This window comes from Meleagris gallopavo, chromosome 7 (genome assembly GCF_000146605.3).
Source record: "Meleagris gallopavo isolate NT-WF06-2002-E0010 breed Aviagen turkey brand Nicholas breeding stock chromosome 7, Turkey_5.1, whole genome shotgun sequence".
NCBI lineage: Eukaryota > Metazoa > Chordata > Aves > Galliformes > Phasianidae > Meleagris > Meleagris gallopavo.
Window position 1 is genome coordinate 4,464,490 of NC_015017.2, and position 20,591 is coordinate 4,485,080.

Genomic DNA, 20,591 nt, shown 5'->3' on the forward strand with positions numbered 1-20,591 from the left:
TACTAGTGGAGACTCAAATCCCAGTGGACTTGAGGTAAAGAATATCCTAGGAAGCTGAAATGGCTGCATGACATTTCATTCATACCGTGTCAGTGCAACAGTGCAACTGTTCATATTTCAGCCACGTGACAAAAAAAGAAGGTAAGCACGAAAAACTGGCCCACTGGCTGTCACACTGTACCTTTCTGACATTCTGAATCACTTCCTGAGCCTTCATGGGATCTCCTGGACCTCCAGAAATTACGAGCCCATCATACTCCATCCTGGTAAAATCATGGTTCCATGGAACTAAATGTACTTCTGCACCTTGCTGGGAGAAAAAACAAGCAATGAGGAGATCAAAGGAACAAATGGATTTATGTCTGAAGACTGTTCCCATGCTCACCTTTCCCAGGGGCTGAGTCACTATTTCAGCCATTCCTTTGCCAGGGACAATAGCAAGACTATTTTTAACTATTCCCAGATTAATTGAGACACCATAGCACTTGACAAGTCTTTCTGAAATTCACTAATGAGATCACAACTTAGTAATGCAATGTGAAAGAGGTGTGCATACATGTGCAGCACACTCACTTTTACACAGTGCATTCATCCTAACTGCTAACACAGAGCTTCCCAAACTCCTTCTATGGCATGCCAGAAAGAGTCTCGCACATCCAAACGGGGATGAACATCCACATTAACTAGGAAACAGAGACATGTAAAGCTTGTACATCCAGAGAATGAGAATACACCACCTTCACTCCTCCTGTGTGGATAGAGAAGTAAGGAAAGCTACATCTCAGTGCTAACAAAATAAGATTTTCAAAAAATCCTCAAATTAAAGAATAACTTGGGCTGGAGGGAGACCAAGAAGTCTGATGCAATCCCTGCTCAAAGCAGAGGTGACTTCCACTTTAAGGCACGTTACCAAGGCATTGGTCAGTTGAGTTTTCAGTATTTTCAAGGACAGAAATTGCACATCTTCTCTGTGTCTCTGTTTCAGCCACTCAGCAGCCACTCTCGCTGCAAAACTTTTTCCCATTGACTCATTTTTGACAGTGTTGGCTTGGTTGTTCTTTAGAGACAATGAGCCTTGTTTCTTTTAAATTCACCCTCCTGGAATTCCTTATGCCTGAAAGGTTGCTGCACAGGTCCACTTCCTTACCCCCTCAATATCAAGCATTAAGTTCAAGAACACTTCACGGACCATAGGCATCATCCTAAAACAAAAATCACCTGTACTTTATTTTAGGAGGGAAGCAGTTACTGGAATTAATAGGTTCACCTGGAAGGAAGGCTACTGAGTACAGGCAAGGCTCTTATCAAAGCAAAACAGGATATAAAGGATATAAAGCACTGATCTACCTTTACCAGCAGACGGATAACGTTGTTCTTCAACCCACAGTCAATTGCTACAATTTTAATTGGGTTCCCTTTGCCATATACCTTGACTTCCTATAAAAAGAGAGACCACGGTATAAATAACATATCACCCCTAACCCCACAAAACACAGCGAAAATAAGTAGCAGAAGAACTCTTTACCAACATGCAGACTGGTGCTTAACAAGCAATTTGCAGAGAAATCTCCAGAAGTACCACCAATATTAACACTTTCTCCTCCTTTATTTTTTTATTAGAGATTATAATACCATTTCATATCTAGTTGATTGCAGCAGTGACAGCAATCCCTAAGAAGTCACTTGTTTCCATAGCTAATGACAAGCTTTTTTCCCCATGTTTCACCTCATTAGCAGTGAAGTAGCAAGTTAGTTCTCACAGATCATTACAGCTCAAGAGAACTGCCAGATACACGGGGAGAGATTTTCAGCTGAAGTGAAATCATCGTGCTGATGTCAGTAGAGCAAGGTTGCTTCACACCAGCTACAGATCCACCCCATTAAACACCGTCCCAAGTTGCCAGTCACAGTAAGACCAAAGCATAGCATGGCTGGCTATATTTTGTGCCAGACTTCCAGAGCATCACTGTGCTACAGAATGGTCATCTACCACTGAGCATCAGCTACGTGACATAGACAATTTTACACATCTGACAACACTTCTCTTGACACCTTCTCTTCCAGCTGCTGTTCCCATCCCACAAAGTAAATTGCTATGACAGGTCACCTGCCTCAGTCCTCAAACTGGACCATTTGTACACCCACTCATCTGCTGGTTGTAACTGGAATGGAAGATGATAAAGACATTTATCATATTTGTTTCTAAGTGAGCTAAACAACTCCCTTTTACTCAGTTTCCCTGGCATTCATATTTCACAACTGGGCCTCTTTATGAAAAGGGGCTAAAATCCACGCCCAATATGCCTTAGTGCTGAGTGATGAACTGATTCTTTTCAAGAAGAATTATGACCAGATAGAAGGAAAAAAAAAAAATAACCCCCTCTATAGTGAGCACAAGAATTTTTAACAGTTTCTCCCTCTGTGTTATCCTAATTCAGTTCTAGGTTGAGTTGGTATCTTCTCAGAATAGATTGATAGAATGTAAGCAAGAGCGTATCCTGTGTGAAGACACCTCTCACCATCATCAGGAGTGAATGACTGCCATTTCAGGAGCAGAGGTGAAAGAGTCAGGACGCAAGGAGCCACTGCCCTTCTCTACAAGGTTTGAAAGTGCAGAGAGGGCCAGAGAGAACTGAAGAACAAAACTTTGTGGAGTTATTTTAATCACTTTCTTCTCAAAACTTACCCTTGTCCAATTAATTAGGCTATGATTTGTTAACAGCTTTCCTTCAGCAGCAGGACTGAATTTAGTCTCTGCTGTCTTCACAATCCTTCCCTTACTTCTCACTGTACTGCAGAGCACTGACCCCAGCATCTGGCAGAGTATGGCTAGACTGGGAACTGAAGCAGGGAAACGCTAAAATATGTTCCCTCTAAAGTCAAAGGATTTCCCTCATCTGTTCACAGCCCAGCCTATAAAAAATGCCCCAGTCTGAGATGATGACGTGGAAAGGCTGTAAGCCAGCAGTTGCCCTCCTGGCAACAGTGGTGAGAACAAAAAAAAGTACTGAAAAAAAGTCCCTAAAAAAGGGACTGAATGTGTAGATAGAAATGACCTTTTAACTTCAAGCAGTTAAATCTCTTTCATTTGCTCTGGAACCCTGGCATCAAAATAAATCTCCAAAAAACAAAACACTGGCAAGTTTCCTAAACTCCCAGCCTTGTATAAGCAAAGCTAGTGCATAGAATCTATATGCTAGCATCTACTGACGCTGGGGAGCGGAAGAAAAAGGAAAAGGAAAAAAAATAAATCTCTCCAAAATACAATTGATTAGCAGGTTTTAATGTATCCTGATTAACATGAAAATAACTGTTCGGCAATTGATAGATTAATTACGTCCAGTAATTATCAACACTAAACAGCTTACTTCATTGTCACCTTTATTTGTGATGCTGTTTTTCAAGCCTAGAAAATGAAGTTATAAACAGAACGAGACTACCAAGGCTCCATTTATCTTATTATACTGCCCTTTTAAAAGCCATTTTCAACACCTTTAGAGTAATTCTGTCTTTATAATTGCGGAGTTTATCATCAGCAACCTTACCTGTTGCTGAGTTATTGCTCAAAATGGTTTCACTGGCATCTTGCAATCATAGATCACAAAGACCTCAATAACCAACTGATATCCTTGTCTGTAGCAACAAGGCCCTGACTCAAGATACAGAAGGCACTGATGTAAGTTAGCGAGATCCTTGACTTTCAAGGCTGCCCACATACTCTAAGTGGCATCTCAGGTAACCAGTTACTGCAGCAAATCCAAACCTGAATGACGTTGAGATCACAGACCTCCAAGGTCTAGAAATTACATGGTTTAAAAAAGGTCCAGACTGCTTATCTTCAGAGCAAATGGGGAGCAGCTAATATCCAGAGCGTACAGAACTGGGACTACAAGTTCTCACCTTTGTTGAAACTTCTGCAATTAAGTTCTGCTTATTTGGGTCTGCAAACTCTGTGGGCTGACCTTCAAATTCAATCTTCCCAAGTACTGTGCCCTGTGGAAATACACCAGTAAACAAAGCATGAGTGCAGGAAAAGCTGTGAACACTGGAGCAAGGTGGTGACAGGCACAGCAATCTCAGCATCTGTTTATAGTTTCTTGACAGCTTATAACCGTTCCAGCATATTCAGAAGTTTTTGATTTTTTCCATGTATTAAAAACATGTTTAAACTCCTTTCATCTAGAGATAAAGCAGCACCATCAGTAAACTCTCTAAATAGTTTGGTAGGCCTTCTAGTGCCAGTAAAATGGATTGCCTTCCAAGAGATCCCCATATAAGATCTGAGAGTAATCCCCAAGGCCGTTTGCAGCTTTTGGTTTTAGTCATCCACTGTGAGGTCTTTAGCTACATACTGTGCATAGCTATAAGGCAGCAGAGCTGTAAAGCAAAGCTGTGTGGGAGGCAGGTCATCAAAGCTGTTTGACAATTAATCTGTTAAAAATAAAAATAAAATGGACTCCAGCAAGCTCTGCTCTTTACTGCTATGACACCCTTGATCTAATAGCAGCATCCCCTACTTCACGTTCTGCTCACTGAAGTTCTCGGTGGAAAAATTCTTGTTTTGGTTTTTCCCTTTCCTGGAATAAGTGGGATGAGCCTAGGGTTAACCTTTTCCTTGGCACAGTGACAGGGTGTGCAATACAAAACTTCTCAAGGATGGAAGAAGAAAGTGAAACCGAGGAAGCCTATGTTTTAAGGTAACACTTGTAACACACAACAGTATCATGGCAAAACACAGTTTGTCCTATGAACGCTGGGACTGCTCACAGGCTTTAGTGATACTTCCTTGAGCTACCTCCATGGTTGATCATGCTAGAAGTATCTTTGCCATTTTCTTAAGGCAGAAATGTACCATCACCTTGCTCTGCCAAGTGTGCCAAGTGTGTAAGGGTAAGTTTTCAAGACAGCTCTTAACAGTGACTGACATCCTGCCTCACCTTGAAGTGATAACACTTCACACTACAGGATATTCCAGACTAGCTTCTGCAGAGCAGAGCTGAAAAAGTCAGTATCCACCTTAAAGAAGTAAGGTTCTTGGGAGCCGCACACTGCTGAGTCCCATTTTGCAGCCAGTCCTGTAAAAGCTGATGATAGAACCCTAAAAAAATCCTTTCCCACAAATAAGAAATCTGTTGTACCTTGCCACTGGATTACTCAGCCAAATTTATCTTTACAGTTGCTTTAACACTTTGCTGTTCAATTCTTCACTTGTCACAATGAAGTTCTGTTCTCATCCCCCATTTATAAATAGACATGGAGTGAAATATTGTTTTTTCAACATGATTGAGAAGTCATGGAGAAAATGCTACATGATCCACTATTTTATAAGCCATAAACTGATACCATTCAGATGTCAGTATAATGCTTTACACTGTTTGAGAAGCTACTGGATAAATAGTGAAAGCATATTTACTTCGGATGGGAGGAACACTGATCCATTAAATGGTACAACTCAAGAAAGCAGAAAATGTACTGCCATTTTCCATTGCATTAAATTGCATTTGTATGCAGTCTGTAAGAGCAGGACAAATCCTTATCATCCCACAGGAATTCATTTACAAATAACTCTCTTTCAAGTTGGGTCACTGATATTTTAGTCATGGAATGAACAGGGGTGTGGGCTTGGACTACAGATACAGACTTGTCACCTTAAGAAAAGAGCAGCTTCAAATAACCCATTACAAAAGAAATGCCTCCAAGACACACACAACAATTTACATTCAGAATGGCTTTGATCACTGTTTGAGCAGATGTGAAACGTACCTTAACATTAACTTCCATTTGCTAAATAATCCTGCTTATGTCTTTCTACTGTTAGCTCTCAGAAAAAAAGTAATGAATGTTAAAAATAATCATAGGTTTCAGCCAAAGAAAATCAGCCTGAATTAGGAATCCAGGTTTGGATAATGTAGGCATTTCTTAAGTCTTGAAGAACAAAAGAGTTTCCATCGACCAAAGCCATGGATGTCTACGAACAAATTTGCACAAAATATCACAGGATTGTTGCCATTTCTGTTATTATCTGAGGGAACAGGTAATTGACACTACCATTACATGAGCTTGTGCTGGAACACACCTACATGTAACAGGAAACCCAGAACCTCTGGAAGAGCGTCGGAATCTGAGCACCATTTGAAGCTAAGGCAAGCAAGCAGTAGCATTGCTACTTCAGGTTTGCTGCACTGTTCGAAAAATGTCCCAGTAATGGCAAGGTCAGTGTAACTGGATCTAGAGAAGTGGATCATACCTTGTCACGAATTAATTTAGACAGCATTCTGGTATCAATCCCATACAGAGCAGGCACCTGAAGAAATCACAAAAGAGACGTAAGTTTGAGATTAAGCAGCTAAGATAGATGAAGACAACAGCCAGATCACTTTTAGCCAAGAAGAATGTCCCTTGGTTAAAGAGCTCTGGCTCTTAGCAGCTCTCTTACCAAGGCTACCTCACTTTCAGTTCTTCTTCACTTTTCCTCCCCATTCCCATTCACAAAAAGCTTAGTTGTTCAAATCTTCTAGTTTCTGCACTAAAAAGCACTAAAGCTCATGTGGCAAATATTGGTCTAATTTCTGAGCCACATCTTGCCTTCTTCCTGAGCACCTAACCCTCCCTGCTATTATAAGTCAGTGGCACTTCACTGGCAAATCTCTGACTCCCACAGCTTCAAGGGAGAAGGCTTCCAGCAGCTAACATCTCCCGAGTTTTCCACTGTGGTAACCACTCAGAGAAGCGCTATAGAAACATTCAATAACAGACAGGAATATAATCTAACATGAATTGTTTTTAAGAAGAACCAAACATCCCAATTTAATTAACAATTTGTCTGTAACGATTTTGGAAATACCATAGCACCATAACAAAGAGAAATGGATGAAAAGTCAGGGCACTAAGGAACGCTGAACAAGCTTAGTGCAGAGCAGTGAAAACATCCGAGGAGATAAATGACTACCAGCTCAATGCAGGATGTTCTCTCCCTTCTTCCCAGACACACAGGTCTGTTCTCTGAATGTAGTTATCCTTGGATCTCCTACCTTTTCTTCCTGCAACCATTCCCCTAGACTCCTCGCAGCCTGCCAGTGACTGTACTCATTGCTGTAATCCAGCACCAGCAAACCTGAAACCTGCAGAGAGAAGAAATGTCACTTTGCACTGAAGGATCATTCTATACTAGCTCTGTACATTCACGGCTTTCACTATTCATCCACTGCAAAGCACACCAGAGTTAAGACATAACGCCAGACAGATTTGATGCGACTGCTCTTGCAGAACAGTAAGACAGCAAAACCTAATTCTTCACAATGGGAGTGCATAGAACAGGTACCAGACAAAGGAGTAAAGACATCAGCAGTTTGTTCTGATGAGTGTAGCTGGGCCATTTTACTTAGAAGACTCAGATTATGCTTCCAGATAACCAATACTTTAAATTGTACTGAATTGAGAAAACCATTCTTGTTAGAAAGAAAATGGAAATGTAAGACAAAGTGTTTTATTTCAATCCATTTTTTGTTTAAGAAAGCGTTTCACTTTTTAGTGACATTTCATTTCAAATGTCAACTCCACTTTCCAGTGGAGCTGGATAGCTTATAAAGGAGTCATTTCACCTCAGGACAGATGAAGCATTTCACTGGTTCTGCAATTACATGGTTTTATTTGATTTTTCAGCACTGCCACAACTGCACGGACACAGACCTGCTGCTAGCCAATGTGCCCTGTCACTAAAGAGTAAATACCAGCTCCTGCACAGTACAGCCTTCCTCACATAGCTGCCACTTTCCCCGTTTGTGATTGTACAGGCATAGAGAAAAACAGACACTGCACACAGAAATTTCTCATTCTCTGGCATTTGTTCTCTCTGTGGCAACCAGGCCTGGGCAAACACAGATAAATGTGAACCAGAAGTGAGTGTGGAAAGAAAAAAAAGAAGTCATCCAGGAAACCAGTTCACAGAAACTGTGCCATGCTCATCACTGGGGGGAAACACCACTTTCAGACAGGAGGTAGCCTTGTACAGAAGGTACCACAGATTACCTTTTGCCACCGCATCTCTAGAAGAGAACACCCAGTAGAAGAAAGTGAAAGGTTAGGTATCATTGATTTCTTTTAACTGATATTAGGGTACCAGTGAATCCTTGCACGTGTGCACACGTTCACACACGCTCAGGCTGCTAGCATCACCCTTCATCAGCTCTTGCATTGCCATCATTACCTTGATTCCATCAGACTCCAGAAACCTCCTGAGGCCTATTTCATCCAGAGCAGTCGTGTCAGGCACTCCACCATTCCCAACAATGGGATTAGCCAGTGTAAGAATCTGCCCTTTGTAGCTGGGGTCTGTCAAGGCTTCCGTGTATCTAGGTGAAGAAGTAATAGGAGAAAAAGTACGTTGGTCTGGAGTTGAGAGGAGAACAAAGGAGCCAGTGAGAAGAAGACAGGTCTAAATTCTCATAGTTCAAAAAAGGGCAAGAACAGTAATTATGTAATGTGCATTATTCTCAGGACAAAAGAAAGCAAGTCAGTGAATATGCCCCATCTTTGCTATCTGTGGTTAAACATCTCACACAAAGAACAAAGAAAGGCTTTTGCTTCTTGTGTTCCATTGAATAAAAGCCCTGGAGCTAGTAGCAAACTCAGGACTCTTTATGACTTAACATTTCATTTGACCCACAGACAACAGCTGGGGCTTGTCATTCCCTGGGTAACCCATGTGGCCAGCACTTTGTATCACCTCCTTGCATGTGCTACAAGAACTTGCCCCTCTTAGTGCCAATAGAAGGCTCAAACAGAAAATCCAGCTGACAACACAGCTATTTCCCTAGCCTTGATCCTTTCTCCAGTCTTCTCGTAGAGTTCTTCAAATGTCCAGGGCTGTAATTGCCCTTTCTATGAGAGAACAGGTAGACAAAACTACATCTACCTACATTCTCTGGGCCCATGGAAGCAACTACAAAACATCATTCTGATTCTCACTAGTTCTCTGGGCTCTTTTCCCCTACCTGCCCTGTCTGCAAACTGCCACGGTACTGCTTCTGCAGTTTCCCCCAGCACAGAGGCCAAGCACCTCTTTCAGGCCATCTCCAAGTTCCCACACAGGACACTCCATACTTCACCAGACAAGATTCTTAGGTGCTTTTGCTGAGGAAGGCAGGTTAAAGACAATGCTTTAGAACTCAGTAGTCCATGCAGGTCACAGAGCCCCAAAGCGTGTCCCCATCTTTAGCCACTGGCAGAAGCCCCAGAGACTGCAGCTTTGTTCCAGAACACTCCTCTGAATAAGAACAGATCTAAAAGTGAGGCAGAACATCTTCCTACAAAGCAGGACTGAATCGTAAGATGTTTGGAATTTAATGGAGGATCATACCTAGGATTTTTCCATCAACTGCTGTACCAGCTCCAGATGTGATGCGGCAGTAAATTCTGTCTCAACCCCAAAAAGGAGAATAGGGTAAATATGATCTCCTTATCCATGCTCCTGATTCTGCAGCTTCAAAGCAGTGCCCAACCCTTCCCTCTCTCCTTTATAAACTAGCATACTGTTGCAGCAATCTGTCTTTCAACACAGAAGTAGCTGTAATTTAACAACAAATGAAGGTAGCCGTAGGAAAATTTAGCCAAATACATCGAAACACTTCAGGATGAATCCCCTCTATAGAAAATATAATTTATTACTGTCATCATTTTTTAAACAATACACAATTGGCAACTCCAACCATCTACCAGACATCAGGAAGTCACAAGAGACATTTTTATGGAATGCTGAATTAATCTGCCAGCAGATTAATTGTCAAACACTGGGAAACTTCACAAAACCCAGAATGGTTGCAGGCAGATACAGACAACCCAGCACTGAGAAATGACATGTCGAATGGAACAATGGCTATGAAGAATTTCCAGGTAGGCTTCTCCTGCTGCTCATATCCATACTTCCTGCTGCTGGTAAACAACCACACAAAGTGCAGTGTGATCACAGAACTGCAGTAAGTACATGGCATCTGCACATTTAGCCTCTCTATCTCCTTCTAAGTCAACTGGCTATGCTTCCAAAAGACTCCTTGTTAACAACAAAGCCAACACAATTAACATTTACACATTATTTGTAACCAGCAGATAAGGACAGAGAGCCACTGGGGTTAGCTGGGGTACGAAGGCACAGCTCTGCAGTAAGACATAACGCCCCTTAAGCAGGCACAGTGCCTTGTGGAGCAGAGAGGAGCAGATGGGATCAGGAGCTCCAAAGATGCTGCAAAGTCCAACCCTTGCTGTGCCTGCCCACATCCCTGCCTGATTTCAGTCAATTCCCATCAATCACTTCTTTCACTAGAATATCACATGAGACACATGCAGGCATACTGGAGGCAAATGCATTTACTGAGCTAACTCAAGCACAGTTACATTTTATGGGCTGTAATTCTTCTCTCTTAATTGCAAAATCTCCTCTTCCTTTTTTCCCCTCTAATCCAAACAGATGGCAGCAACACAAGGATTTTTTTATTTGAGCAAACACTTCTGAAAAGTTCATCTTCATGCTTCTCTAATGAAAATTCAACACTTCTCCTCCAAATCAGTGCTCTCTGCCCTCTATTCTGGAGTAATCTGACATTTTTGCCAGCTGTGGCTACTTCAGATCTGAAAAGCACGCATACATAAAGTGCTGCTGTGTCCATGAAAACCACCATGGGCTGCATCCGATGGGTTCCATTGGATATGAAGGTGTTGATCTCAGTGCTCTGGAGCACAAGAGACAGAGGTTTTTTTTACCAAACAGCAGTGCCACGATTGGCAGCAAACCCTGTCACTTTTATGATCTGCAACATCTCATCCTCTTCATCTGTAAGTTAATCAAGCTCACATTTCAAGAGAGTGCTCTGAAGACACAACTTGATATTTTCAATGTTCTCTCCATTGCCATATGCTCCCCTGCCCAGAAGAGATCTCTCTCTTTTCACAGGCTTCCTTCCCAAATCACTAGAAAATGAGCAAACACAGCTTCTGCTGCCACAGTAACATGTGGAGAAGAAATTAATCCATCAGGTCCTCCTTGACTTTTGTGATGTGACAAGATTTATTGCCCATAATCCATCACAGAGAAGAGAACTCTGGTGCCCTCCATCATTCTGATCTATATTAAACAGTTGTGTGTTGGCAGGTATATTAACACAGCAAGTAATTAGTGCTGTCAAAATACTTAAATAATTGCCTCCTAATGCAAAACTTTGCAAACAGATTCCCCTCCGCTGCAATTTAACATTCTCACCAATGAGACCATTTAAAAACTCATCTTGTGAGTACTGTTTTCTCCAAGGGAGAGCAGAATTTGAAGAAAACAAGGCAGCTGGGCAAATACTACTATGGAAGGCTGCAGACAAACACAGCTATGGACAACTACCGAGAAGGCTCAAGCACTGGCAGCCTCAGAGTTGCCTTACCTGTCCAGGGGTACCTCCCTTTCCTAATCAAAAGCCTCAGTCCTCTGGGCAAATTTCCTTTACACAAAACAATTCAATAAAGGCACTTACAGTATTTGGTTGCCATCCTAAGCTAGCAGCTATTGGCTTCTAGCACCCAAGAGGACATAAAGTCAAGCTGGGTTAGGAATGAATCTGATTCTCTCCTTTACCTGGAAAGAGCACAGAGTTTATATACATCCTTAGCTGTGTATGTGTATGCACATCGTGCATCAAAAACAATGGTTCACATAAGAAACTGCAACTTGGGAACCTTGGGATTTAAGAATTTTGCACTTAGAAGCCAAGTTCCATTACCCAGGAGGCTGCAGATGCTTAAGACCTCCATATTTAATCTTGGCACTGGAGGTAGAACAAAGATTCATTAAACCAAGAATCTTACTGTTCTGTTTCAGCGTGCCGATCAGCAGCTCTTTGCTGTGACTCGGCAGTGGCTGCATTTCTATGGGAAGGCAAGCAGAACTCTGCATACCTCACTTTCACAGTCAGCTTTATCAGTCATTAAAGTGCTATGATGCAAGAGAACTGCCTGAAGTCATGTTGGTAACTTGTTCCCTCTCTGTGTTCCTAGAGTACAGTTTTCCCTGTATGGAATATCACATGTTTGGATCGGTACATTGTGAGCTAGGGAAAAACAGCCACAAAAACTACCCCTTTTATCCTTACAAACCAGTTATCTTCCTTTTATCTCATTTGCTTTTACCTTACCCAGAAATACCAGTGTTGAATACGACTTCCCCTGCTGTGGAGGATGGATAGCCAAAAGAATAGCCTTTCATCTTCGTTCCATCTTCCAGCACCAAGTTCGCTGTCTGCGCCTAGAGAAAGGCACATGAAGACACTCAAATACAGGAGGAAAAGGCTTGACGGTTACACACGTAACACCCAGGAATCTGCCTTTGACGCCTCATGCTTTATCTGTTTCTGCCCCTCTCCCATTCCCAGCTGTCAAGATACCATCTCTTTTACTATGCTCCTCTTGTTCTTTTTCTTCCTAATAGTTAGGGAACACTGAGCTCCTACAGGAGGCAAGGAAGCTAGCAAACCTCAACACAAGCAAAGCATGTGCTCCTATTACTATGGGATCACTCTGGCTCCTTCCAAATCATTTTGTTCTTTTCTTCCACCACGGTACCCGATATCATAACTCTACAGGAAAACAGTTGCCTCTCTCCTCAATGTTTGCTCAAGGCTTGTTGCTGAGTACGCTGAGTATCCAGCCGTGAACTTTGACAGGTGCTTACCTTCTGTTGCTGCTCTGTTCTGTACAGCTAAGCTGCTAAAAAATAGTACGTGCTTAGATGGACTCATGTCAGAAGACAAAATTCAATACACAAATCCATTCTGCTGCAGGGGAATTCACATCAGACACTCGTGATCTCAGTTACCTCATGGGTAGGCAAAAATTGTCCTCAAAGAGGTACATATCTGACACAAATCTGATTTTTAAATAGAAATCTCCCATAAAACAACAGTTCTTCCCAACAATCTTCAGCAGACATGAGCATTGCAGTGCTAACTTAAGTTGTGGCAAAGAATTGTATGCATTTGGATCCACTGATTAAACGCAGACCTGTGAACAGCAAAATCATGCAGCCTTGCTTTGTGTTTTGATAAAGGAATTTCAGGACAGCTTTCAAGATTGCTGAAAAAAAAATCATCAGTTTTTGGTATATTTGTGATTCTGTTTTCAGATGTCATAAATGAATTAGCTGTGAATTTTAAAATGAAATGTATAGAGTGGCAATCAGACATTGAGCTAAAAGACAAGTGTGATCAAGTCTCTCAACCAGACCTTTATGAGCTCTCTCTTACCTGAGAAAAATAACCCTCCCTTGATAATCCTGCCTTACTCACATCACCACTTCTAGGTAGTACACACATTTGTCAACAATTAGTTTCAAGGATGCGGTACAGGAAGAGTAAAAATTCATTAAAAAAAATCTCTGACAAACACCTTGAGAACTCACTGAGAACTGCAGCTACTTCCATTAAACCAGACTGATGCATTAGTTTCATAAAAACAGGACTTTTAGTTTTATGGTTTTGTTGCTCTCTTTTTTTAAAATGTTTTAATAAAAATATTAACAATTAAAATAAGTTCTGTTATCTATCTACAATTAACCATATCATGTATTTTTCAAGGGCTGCTCTGAAAGGAATGCCTCCTATTTTATGATGTTGGCCCATGATCTCAGAGGTGGACGCTGGTGGTTGCTGAGAATTTGCTCTATCAACACTGCTCATGTATCTGTTGTAGTTTCCATAAAAATAGATAACAGGCATTACTTTTGGAGCATCCTACATATATGTGGCCCAAGCCAATTCCTCTTCAAACAATGCAGCCCAGTTAAACCAGAAGGTTGAACACCCACGATAGACTGGGTTGGGAGATTCCTTCAGGTCATCACTGATATACAGGGGAAGACACAAAGTAAGCAAACCTAGAAACAAGTTTGCTAATGAATTTCAGGGATTAAAAACATTTGGAAGAGAAATCTTTTGGACACCAAGAAACTTCCACTTCTGTAACGCATACACAGAGCACTAAGCAGTGTATAAACCTCACTGGTCTGAGCCACGGTTGTGCCAAGTTTGTCCATCAGGCAGCAGCCCTTACTATGGCTTATCTTCAGATTGGTTTGTGCATACGTGCGTGTTCGTGCTTGACTTGTTTTGTGTCTGTTTGTTTTATAAGTTATTTTTGGTTGGTGTGGTTGTTTGTTTTCCAGACATAAGGATTCCTCATACTGACATATTTTTTTTAAAGAAGAATCAAGATCAGTGTGCTGTAGAAAGGAGCAGGAGAGCTACTTGCCATTAACAGCACACCAGCTGGACAGTCGCAGCAAGGAGAAATTTCATTCCCAGCATCAAAATTTTGTAACAATCATGGCAAAAATTCATCTGGAGCTCCTCTGCAGTTATAGATACTGCAGAAATCAATTACTAATGTGCTGCAGAATGCACTAAAAATCAAACCGTGTTGCCAAGTAATTGAATTCCGTGCATCTGGGACGGTTTTAGCCTTGCATTTTTTCCTCATTAATGTCAAGCATCCAGTCATTCTCAAAAGGTTTAGCCATCACTTTCTGAGCCTTCTCACATGATTGGATGGGATAGTCAGCAACACCACAGTCCTCTCACAGCTACTGATACAGTTTTTGTGGATATAGATTTAGCCTAAATAAAAACCACTATTTGGTCAGCCCCCTAATCTCCTAAAAAGCCTCTCACTACAGCAAGCTTCCATACCATTAAGGGTTTATAAAGCAGAGAGGTCACCTGGGTGCCCTGGGCTGGCTGAGTGTTGGACAGGATCTCTACCCTTTCTAAAATCCAGCTCTCATTACCGACATGGCAGGCTGACTGCAGGAACCAGCTTCTCTCAGTCTAGGTTTCGGGAGATGGATCTCTGGATCGTCCCTCTTCCCAAGCCACATATTTCAGGTCCATCCAAATATCCCCCAGTTCAAGCAAGTCCTACCATTTGCTGAGGCAGAGTGGTGTCAGCACTTGGATCACAGCCAGAACTGCAAACAGCCTGGTAGGATCCTCCAGGATGCAGAGTCCACTATGGCGGAATGACCAGAAAAATTTAAATCCACCTAGCTCCAAAATCCAGTGGAATGACCGTGACCTTTGAGACTCACCCTCACCATGGTAATTAACAGGAACCTGCAAGTCCTTCTGCACCACAGACCTGTTCTTCTACACAGTGAGCCAGCCAAGAAATCACTTCTGTCCAATAGAAGCCCTGTTGTGCTATTAGAGTCTCTACATGGTGTTCAAGTAATGCAGTGGGATGTCCCTGAGCAACCATAACCTGCCGCAAGTTCAGCTACAGAATGCATAGATGTTCAGATGCTTTCTTCCTCTCCTTGATTTATTGCTCTTAATTAAGAGGTTGGTTTGTTTGATGAGCATTCTTGAAGCAATTACTCTTACTTACATTTCCAGCAGAGGTGTTACCACATCCCTCAGCTGCCAGCCTACTTGTCTTTTCAGTTTTGTTTCTAATGTGAAAAGTGATTTACAGGCTATAAAAAAGGCCAATTGGCTCAATCGGGGATTAGCTGGAGAGATTTTTGTTTGTAAGGGAAAAAAAGAAGTAAATATCCCAGAACTGCCATGAGGTCCTTTTATTTCCTCTCCACACACCAGTGGCTTTAGCTTAGCAGAGCTCCTTGTCCTCCAGAGAGGCTTCAGAGCTCTAGAAGAGCTTTGAGAAGGATGGAGGTGGCTAACAGAAAGGGTGATCTTGTTGCCAAAGCATCACAGGAATTTGTTTATCTTGTCAAAGGAGCTTGAAGAGCTAGCAAGTTCAGATTCCACTTCACTAAGCACTTCACACATGAAGAAAAAGCATAGTAGCAATTGAGGAAAAAAAAAAAGTATAGAACTGGATGAATTCAATTCCTGGATCTCCTGCTCTAGCAGCCTTTCTTCTCTACAGAACAGATGATAAAGATCTGCCAAATTCCAAAAGATCAGCAGTACAGCTTGCTTTTTAAGGAATGACTTCCTTAACCCTTGTACTGGAAAATAGACAGGTAATGTTTCCTCCTTCATACTTGCCTCACAGAGAAACCAGTGAAGGAAGTCAAGTTTTTCCTCTCCAAAGAGACCGCTCAGCTTCTCTTGGCAAGGCCATACTAACCCTGAATGCTGGGCTGCAGCAGGGCTACGAGTACACCCAGCACACAGGACAGGTTGCGTGCATGGCAGAGACAGCTGGGATTCACTTTCAACAAAGGTCAGTTTATTTCCTGTGGTAAGAAGATGGTAACATGTCTCCCCTCCACGGCAAGCCATGATTCCACTCTGACACACACATCAGGCTGGCTGTTAAAGCCAAAGTATCAGAAGGGCAGAAAAAGCCCAAAGCCAACACATCTCTTGTGCTGCAAAAAGCTTGTGCCAGGACTGGGCTGCATCTATGCCAAATAACAAGCAACAAAGGAAGTGTCTTCTCACTGCTAGAAAAATGTCTTCTTGTGAGTACTACGCCATCTGGGCATTGCTAACTGTGAAGTCTTCCTTTGCCAGCCTTTTTTGTTTGTTTGTTTGAACACATATAATGTTATCACATTTGCTTATGGCTAGAACTGGAAAAAGCAAGAAGGCAGGAATAAAAAAATGAATGAAAAAGTCACAGCTCCTACAACTAGAACTCTTTAGCATTTCTTAAAGGTGTTCACAACAATGCCACAAATATTTACCCTTGATAAAAAAGGAGGAAAAAGAACCACAAGAGACAAGGCAGCTGGAGGAAGTCACGGAGCACCAGAGGAAAGGAGCATCCGTGTTTCCCACGCTGCAGTAACTCTTCCCATCTGTGGAGAATAAGGCCTCATTTCACTTCCAAGAGTAGAGAGACAGAGTGACACGACTGATCTTTCACCTCCTTACTGTCTCTCTGCTCACCAAGCAGTCACTTTCTCCGTTATTTTCCACCTGCCTCAAAAAGGATTTGAGGACTTGTTACAGTCATCCGAAATAATTTCAAAAGCCAGTGTTCAAAAATTCTCTCCTCATTTCTAACTATATTTTTAGCTTGCTTTTGGTGTTTGTTTGTTGTTGTTTTTTTTTTCTTTTTAATAGCTCTCCCAATCCTCTCCTTACAGAGCCAGCTATACTGTTACAAGCCACCTATTTATTGCTCATACAACTCTTTACATCCCCATATAACTACATTGCCCTCAGATGAGCATTAAATGATACGAGCTTCGAGCTACAGTTCGCCCATTCCTGAGCTGCAAAGCAGCACAATTATGCCAAAGGCAGCGATGCTAAGCACCCCTATGGAGAGCCCTCTGGGTCTCAGCTCTGTTCTCTGTGCCCCCTTTTACCCTTGGATGCTCCATCTCTCCTGCAGAACTGAAGGACGGGGTGCAGAGTAGGGGAATACGGACCTTCCAGTCCCCATATTTCAGGCTGCTTATATGCAACCACATTTCCTCACATATAACGAGTTTAAATGGACAGAAATCAGACATGAGAGAATAATTATCAGGCATACTCCCAAAACTACCACTCTCCCTTATGCTCTCCAATACTTAGCTTATATATAGATCAGAAATATGTTTTCATTGTATTTTGTTATATTCCCTAAAATAGCCCACTGAGAAAAAGCAATCAAAGGCAACTAAACTCATTTAAGTCTACAGTGATGCAGGAATGGGATCATTACCTATGCTGCCATTAGCCCACACACCTTAATTACTCTACATTTCATAGTTTCTGCAGCCTTCCTACAAATATCCATTATTGTTAATGATGGCTGCAACACCAAACCCAGACCTTCTTGGTCACTTGTGTCACAATTACAGTCAACTACCCCACTCATAGGCAAAGCTATGTAATCAGTTGGCCTTTTAGCACTACTTACCCTTAAATTCTCCCACGGGCCTGCTGCTTTACTGCTTACATACGTGCATTGGACACCGCTCAACTTCTACTTCTCTAAGTCCCATAAAAAGAGAGGTGTACAAGCTTGTCGCTGCCTTAAGAAAAGCTCCAAGACACGAAAGGTTCAAGTTTTCCTATTTCAGATTCTGAATTCAAATGTGCAGGTGTGTCCCCTGGCAAAGGTGATGTTAGAAATAGAGCTGAGATCTCAATTTAAGAGTCACAGGCTCCTAAGTTAAGCTAAGTATCAGCCTTATTCCTTTTCATGAATTCAAGCATCCACTCTAGCTGCACGATCTACCACAGGTATTAAACCTAAGTCCAGTATACAAACAGCTTTCTCCAGAGTCAATGACAAGGCAGAATATGTCAAACAACATATAACTGAAGGCTGGCTGGCTAACATCACAGCTGGTCACTGTGCAGATACAAAATCTCCACCAGGCCCAAGATTTCCAGTGCACAGTACGTTCTGACTACCCTGCAACAGGTCCTGCCGTATGCCCTGAAAGTAAGCACACTTTTTTCTCACCTTTCTGGGGTATATATTTGTTATTGCTGGCACTGAGGTTAAAACAGCTCACATGTTTTCATGGCAGTTTATGAAACAGTTTCACATGGCATTTATTTATTAAATATGCATTCATTTTCCTTGTCAAGAAAATTGGCAAGCATAGAATTAGTTAAACGCCAGAACAGCTGGTACTGTAACTCCATCAGAGTTGGGCAGCAGTTTTCCATGGGCATGAAACTTCTTAATCAGACACCTAAGTATTGTGAGAGACCTTTTAGGTCTGCCACTCCGCAGACTAAGAATGAGCGACAATACATGTACCTACCACATCAATTTGCCACTTCAGATGTCAACTCCAAACTTCAGATGCTAATCCATCAGAGTAAAAATATATGGGAAGCAGTCTGATATAGATGCCTACCAGAATTATCCTGGGATATGTAAAGAAAGAGGGTATCTCATCAAAGTCTGAACCAGCAATCCTAACCATGGGCTACAAAGCTTTACCAGCAGAAGATGCTTTTACTGTGGCAGACAGCTATAACCACTCTAAATAGTACAGCAGAAATGACATCCTTGTAAGCCAGATCTGCTTGCAGAGCCTGAATAAATCTGATGGGAGGAAGATTATTGCACTGTGCTATAAGACAGTGAACAAGGTAGCAGTTCACGCCTGCTGTGCATTCTCAGGGAGAGAAAAACAGGTCCATTAGCAAGTATGCCAGTCACAACACAGCCTCTGCCTTTAAGTGCAAGTCAGACAAACCCAAACTGAAAACTCACGTGTTGGAAGAAGGGATAAGAACTGGGATGCTTCTTTCCTCATTGGTTTTTCTCTCCTCTGCTGCCAATTTTAAAGAAGTAGTGGGTCTTTTGCAGGAGCACAGAGAAGTTTTTATTCTTCTTGGAAATCAGTGGCCACAGCCCAAGTGCCTCATAGTTTTTCCCAGCACCCACTGAAACATCACTCCTCAGGTTGCTAATTTAATTACACTGATGTTCCACAAAGACAAACCTGCACGAGCCCCAAAAGGGGACCACGCTTCACATGGAAAACCATGTGAAGTACCTGATATCAAAACACCTCCATTGCTACAGAATTCATACACCAAGTCCCAGCTCCCCACTGTGCTATGCTGCATCTGTCCCAGTCGCACTAGTAAATCTGGCCAAATGAAACTCTTGTATACAAAGAACAAAGAAAGTTGGGGCAGTGAACCAAGGGTTCAAGTCCATAAGATGAAGAGGTGATGCAGTAATGTACTCACAAAGAACCATCTACTTCTCTGATTTAATTCAGAGCCAGCTTGTTTTCAATACATTGAAAATGGGTGCTACATGGACCCAACGGTGCCTCAAGTCACACTTCAAGTGATGTTGGTTTTTAAATATCTAGTTGATTCATGCTGACTGGACTGAAAGTGCTGCTCTGCTAACTAACGATCCTAGAGAAAGGTGGGTGTTTGTAGAGAAAATGCCATATAATATTTAACCAAAACCTTCAACTTCGACCTTCTGGTGCAATTTACTCGACAATTCCAGACTATCCAAAAAGTGTTTTCTTATCTAAGAAAACTGTTTAGCCAAGCAAACCCCTTGCTTCAGGTTCAGACAAATCTCAGTCAGATCAGTTTGACATGCCTAGGTAAACCCTGTTATCTACAGCAAGCTATCTCTAGGCATGCCAAAACAACTCTTAGACCACAGTAGCTCCCTGCTAGCAGTTACTGTTACCTTGACGCTCAACAACCTGGTACCACTCCTCCAGAAACTCCAGTGATCAGCAGACACTTTGCAAAACTCTGATCTGCCTTTCAAAGTCTTCACCACTTTGCAAGCTGTCAAAATTCTTGTCATCTTGATAGTTGAAGTGTAGAGTTTAAAAAAAAACAAGTCAAAGCCAAAATCCACTTGTACGTGTTTCTTCAAGATACGGCATAGGCAATAGACTCTTGCAGATAACAGAAGAAGAGGACATGCAGCAGGTGTGCTGGACTGACTGTACAGCACTGCCCTATACCCTCCCATGTATTCTGCCATTAAAAGTCTCTGGTGCAGCCCCACCTTTCTCCCGCCCCTCCTTGAAGGGGTGCTTGCTTAGGAACCCTTGCAACACTTTTCTTCAGGTTAGTCCCTGAGCAATGCATACAAGTTGCACCACAGGCCAGATGCTAGCTTTACTTACTAGAAGACATCAGAGCTTG

At 42.1% G+C, this 20,591-nt stretch overlaps 1 protein-coding gene across 8 annotated transcripts in view; it reads right to left on the bottom strand.

The window, feature by feature from the left end:
* The window catches only part of CPS1 (carbamoyl-phosphate synthase 1), a 243,899-nt gene that overhangs the window by 207,191 nt on the left and 16,117 nt on the right, over nt 1-20,591 (bottom strand). For 6 of the 8 annotated variants that reach the window (XR_004160253.1, XR_004160254.1, XR_004160252.1 and 3 more), the window contains exons 1-8: nt 20,122-20,244; nt 12,171-12,280; nt 8,207-8,351; nt 7,032-7,121; nt 6,248-6,304; nt 3,901-3,993; nt 1,348-1,437; nt 182-310 (exon numbers count right to left, since the gene is read on the bottom strand). Coding sequence is in view for 4 of the 8 variants with exons in the window: in XM_031554105.1 (XP_031409965.1) it covers nt 182-310; nt 1,348-1,437; nt 3,901-3,993; nt 6,248-6,304; nt 7,032-7,121; nt 8,207-8,351; nt 12,171-12,280; nt 20,122-20,244 (837 nt within the window). In the remaining 4 variants the exon portion in view is untranslated. Of the gene's footprint in view, nt 1-181; nt 311-1,347; nt 1,438-3,900; nt 3,994-6,247; nt 6,305-7,031; nt 7,122-8,028; nt 8,055-8,206; nt 8,352-12,170; nt 12,281-20,121; nt 20,245-20,591 lie in introns of those variants that run through there. The other 2 variants (XM_019616913.1, XM_031554106.1) reach the window with 2 other exon arrangements.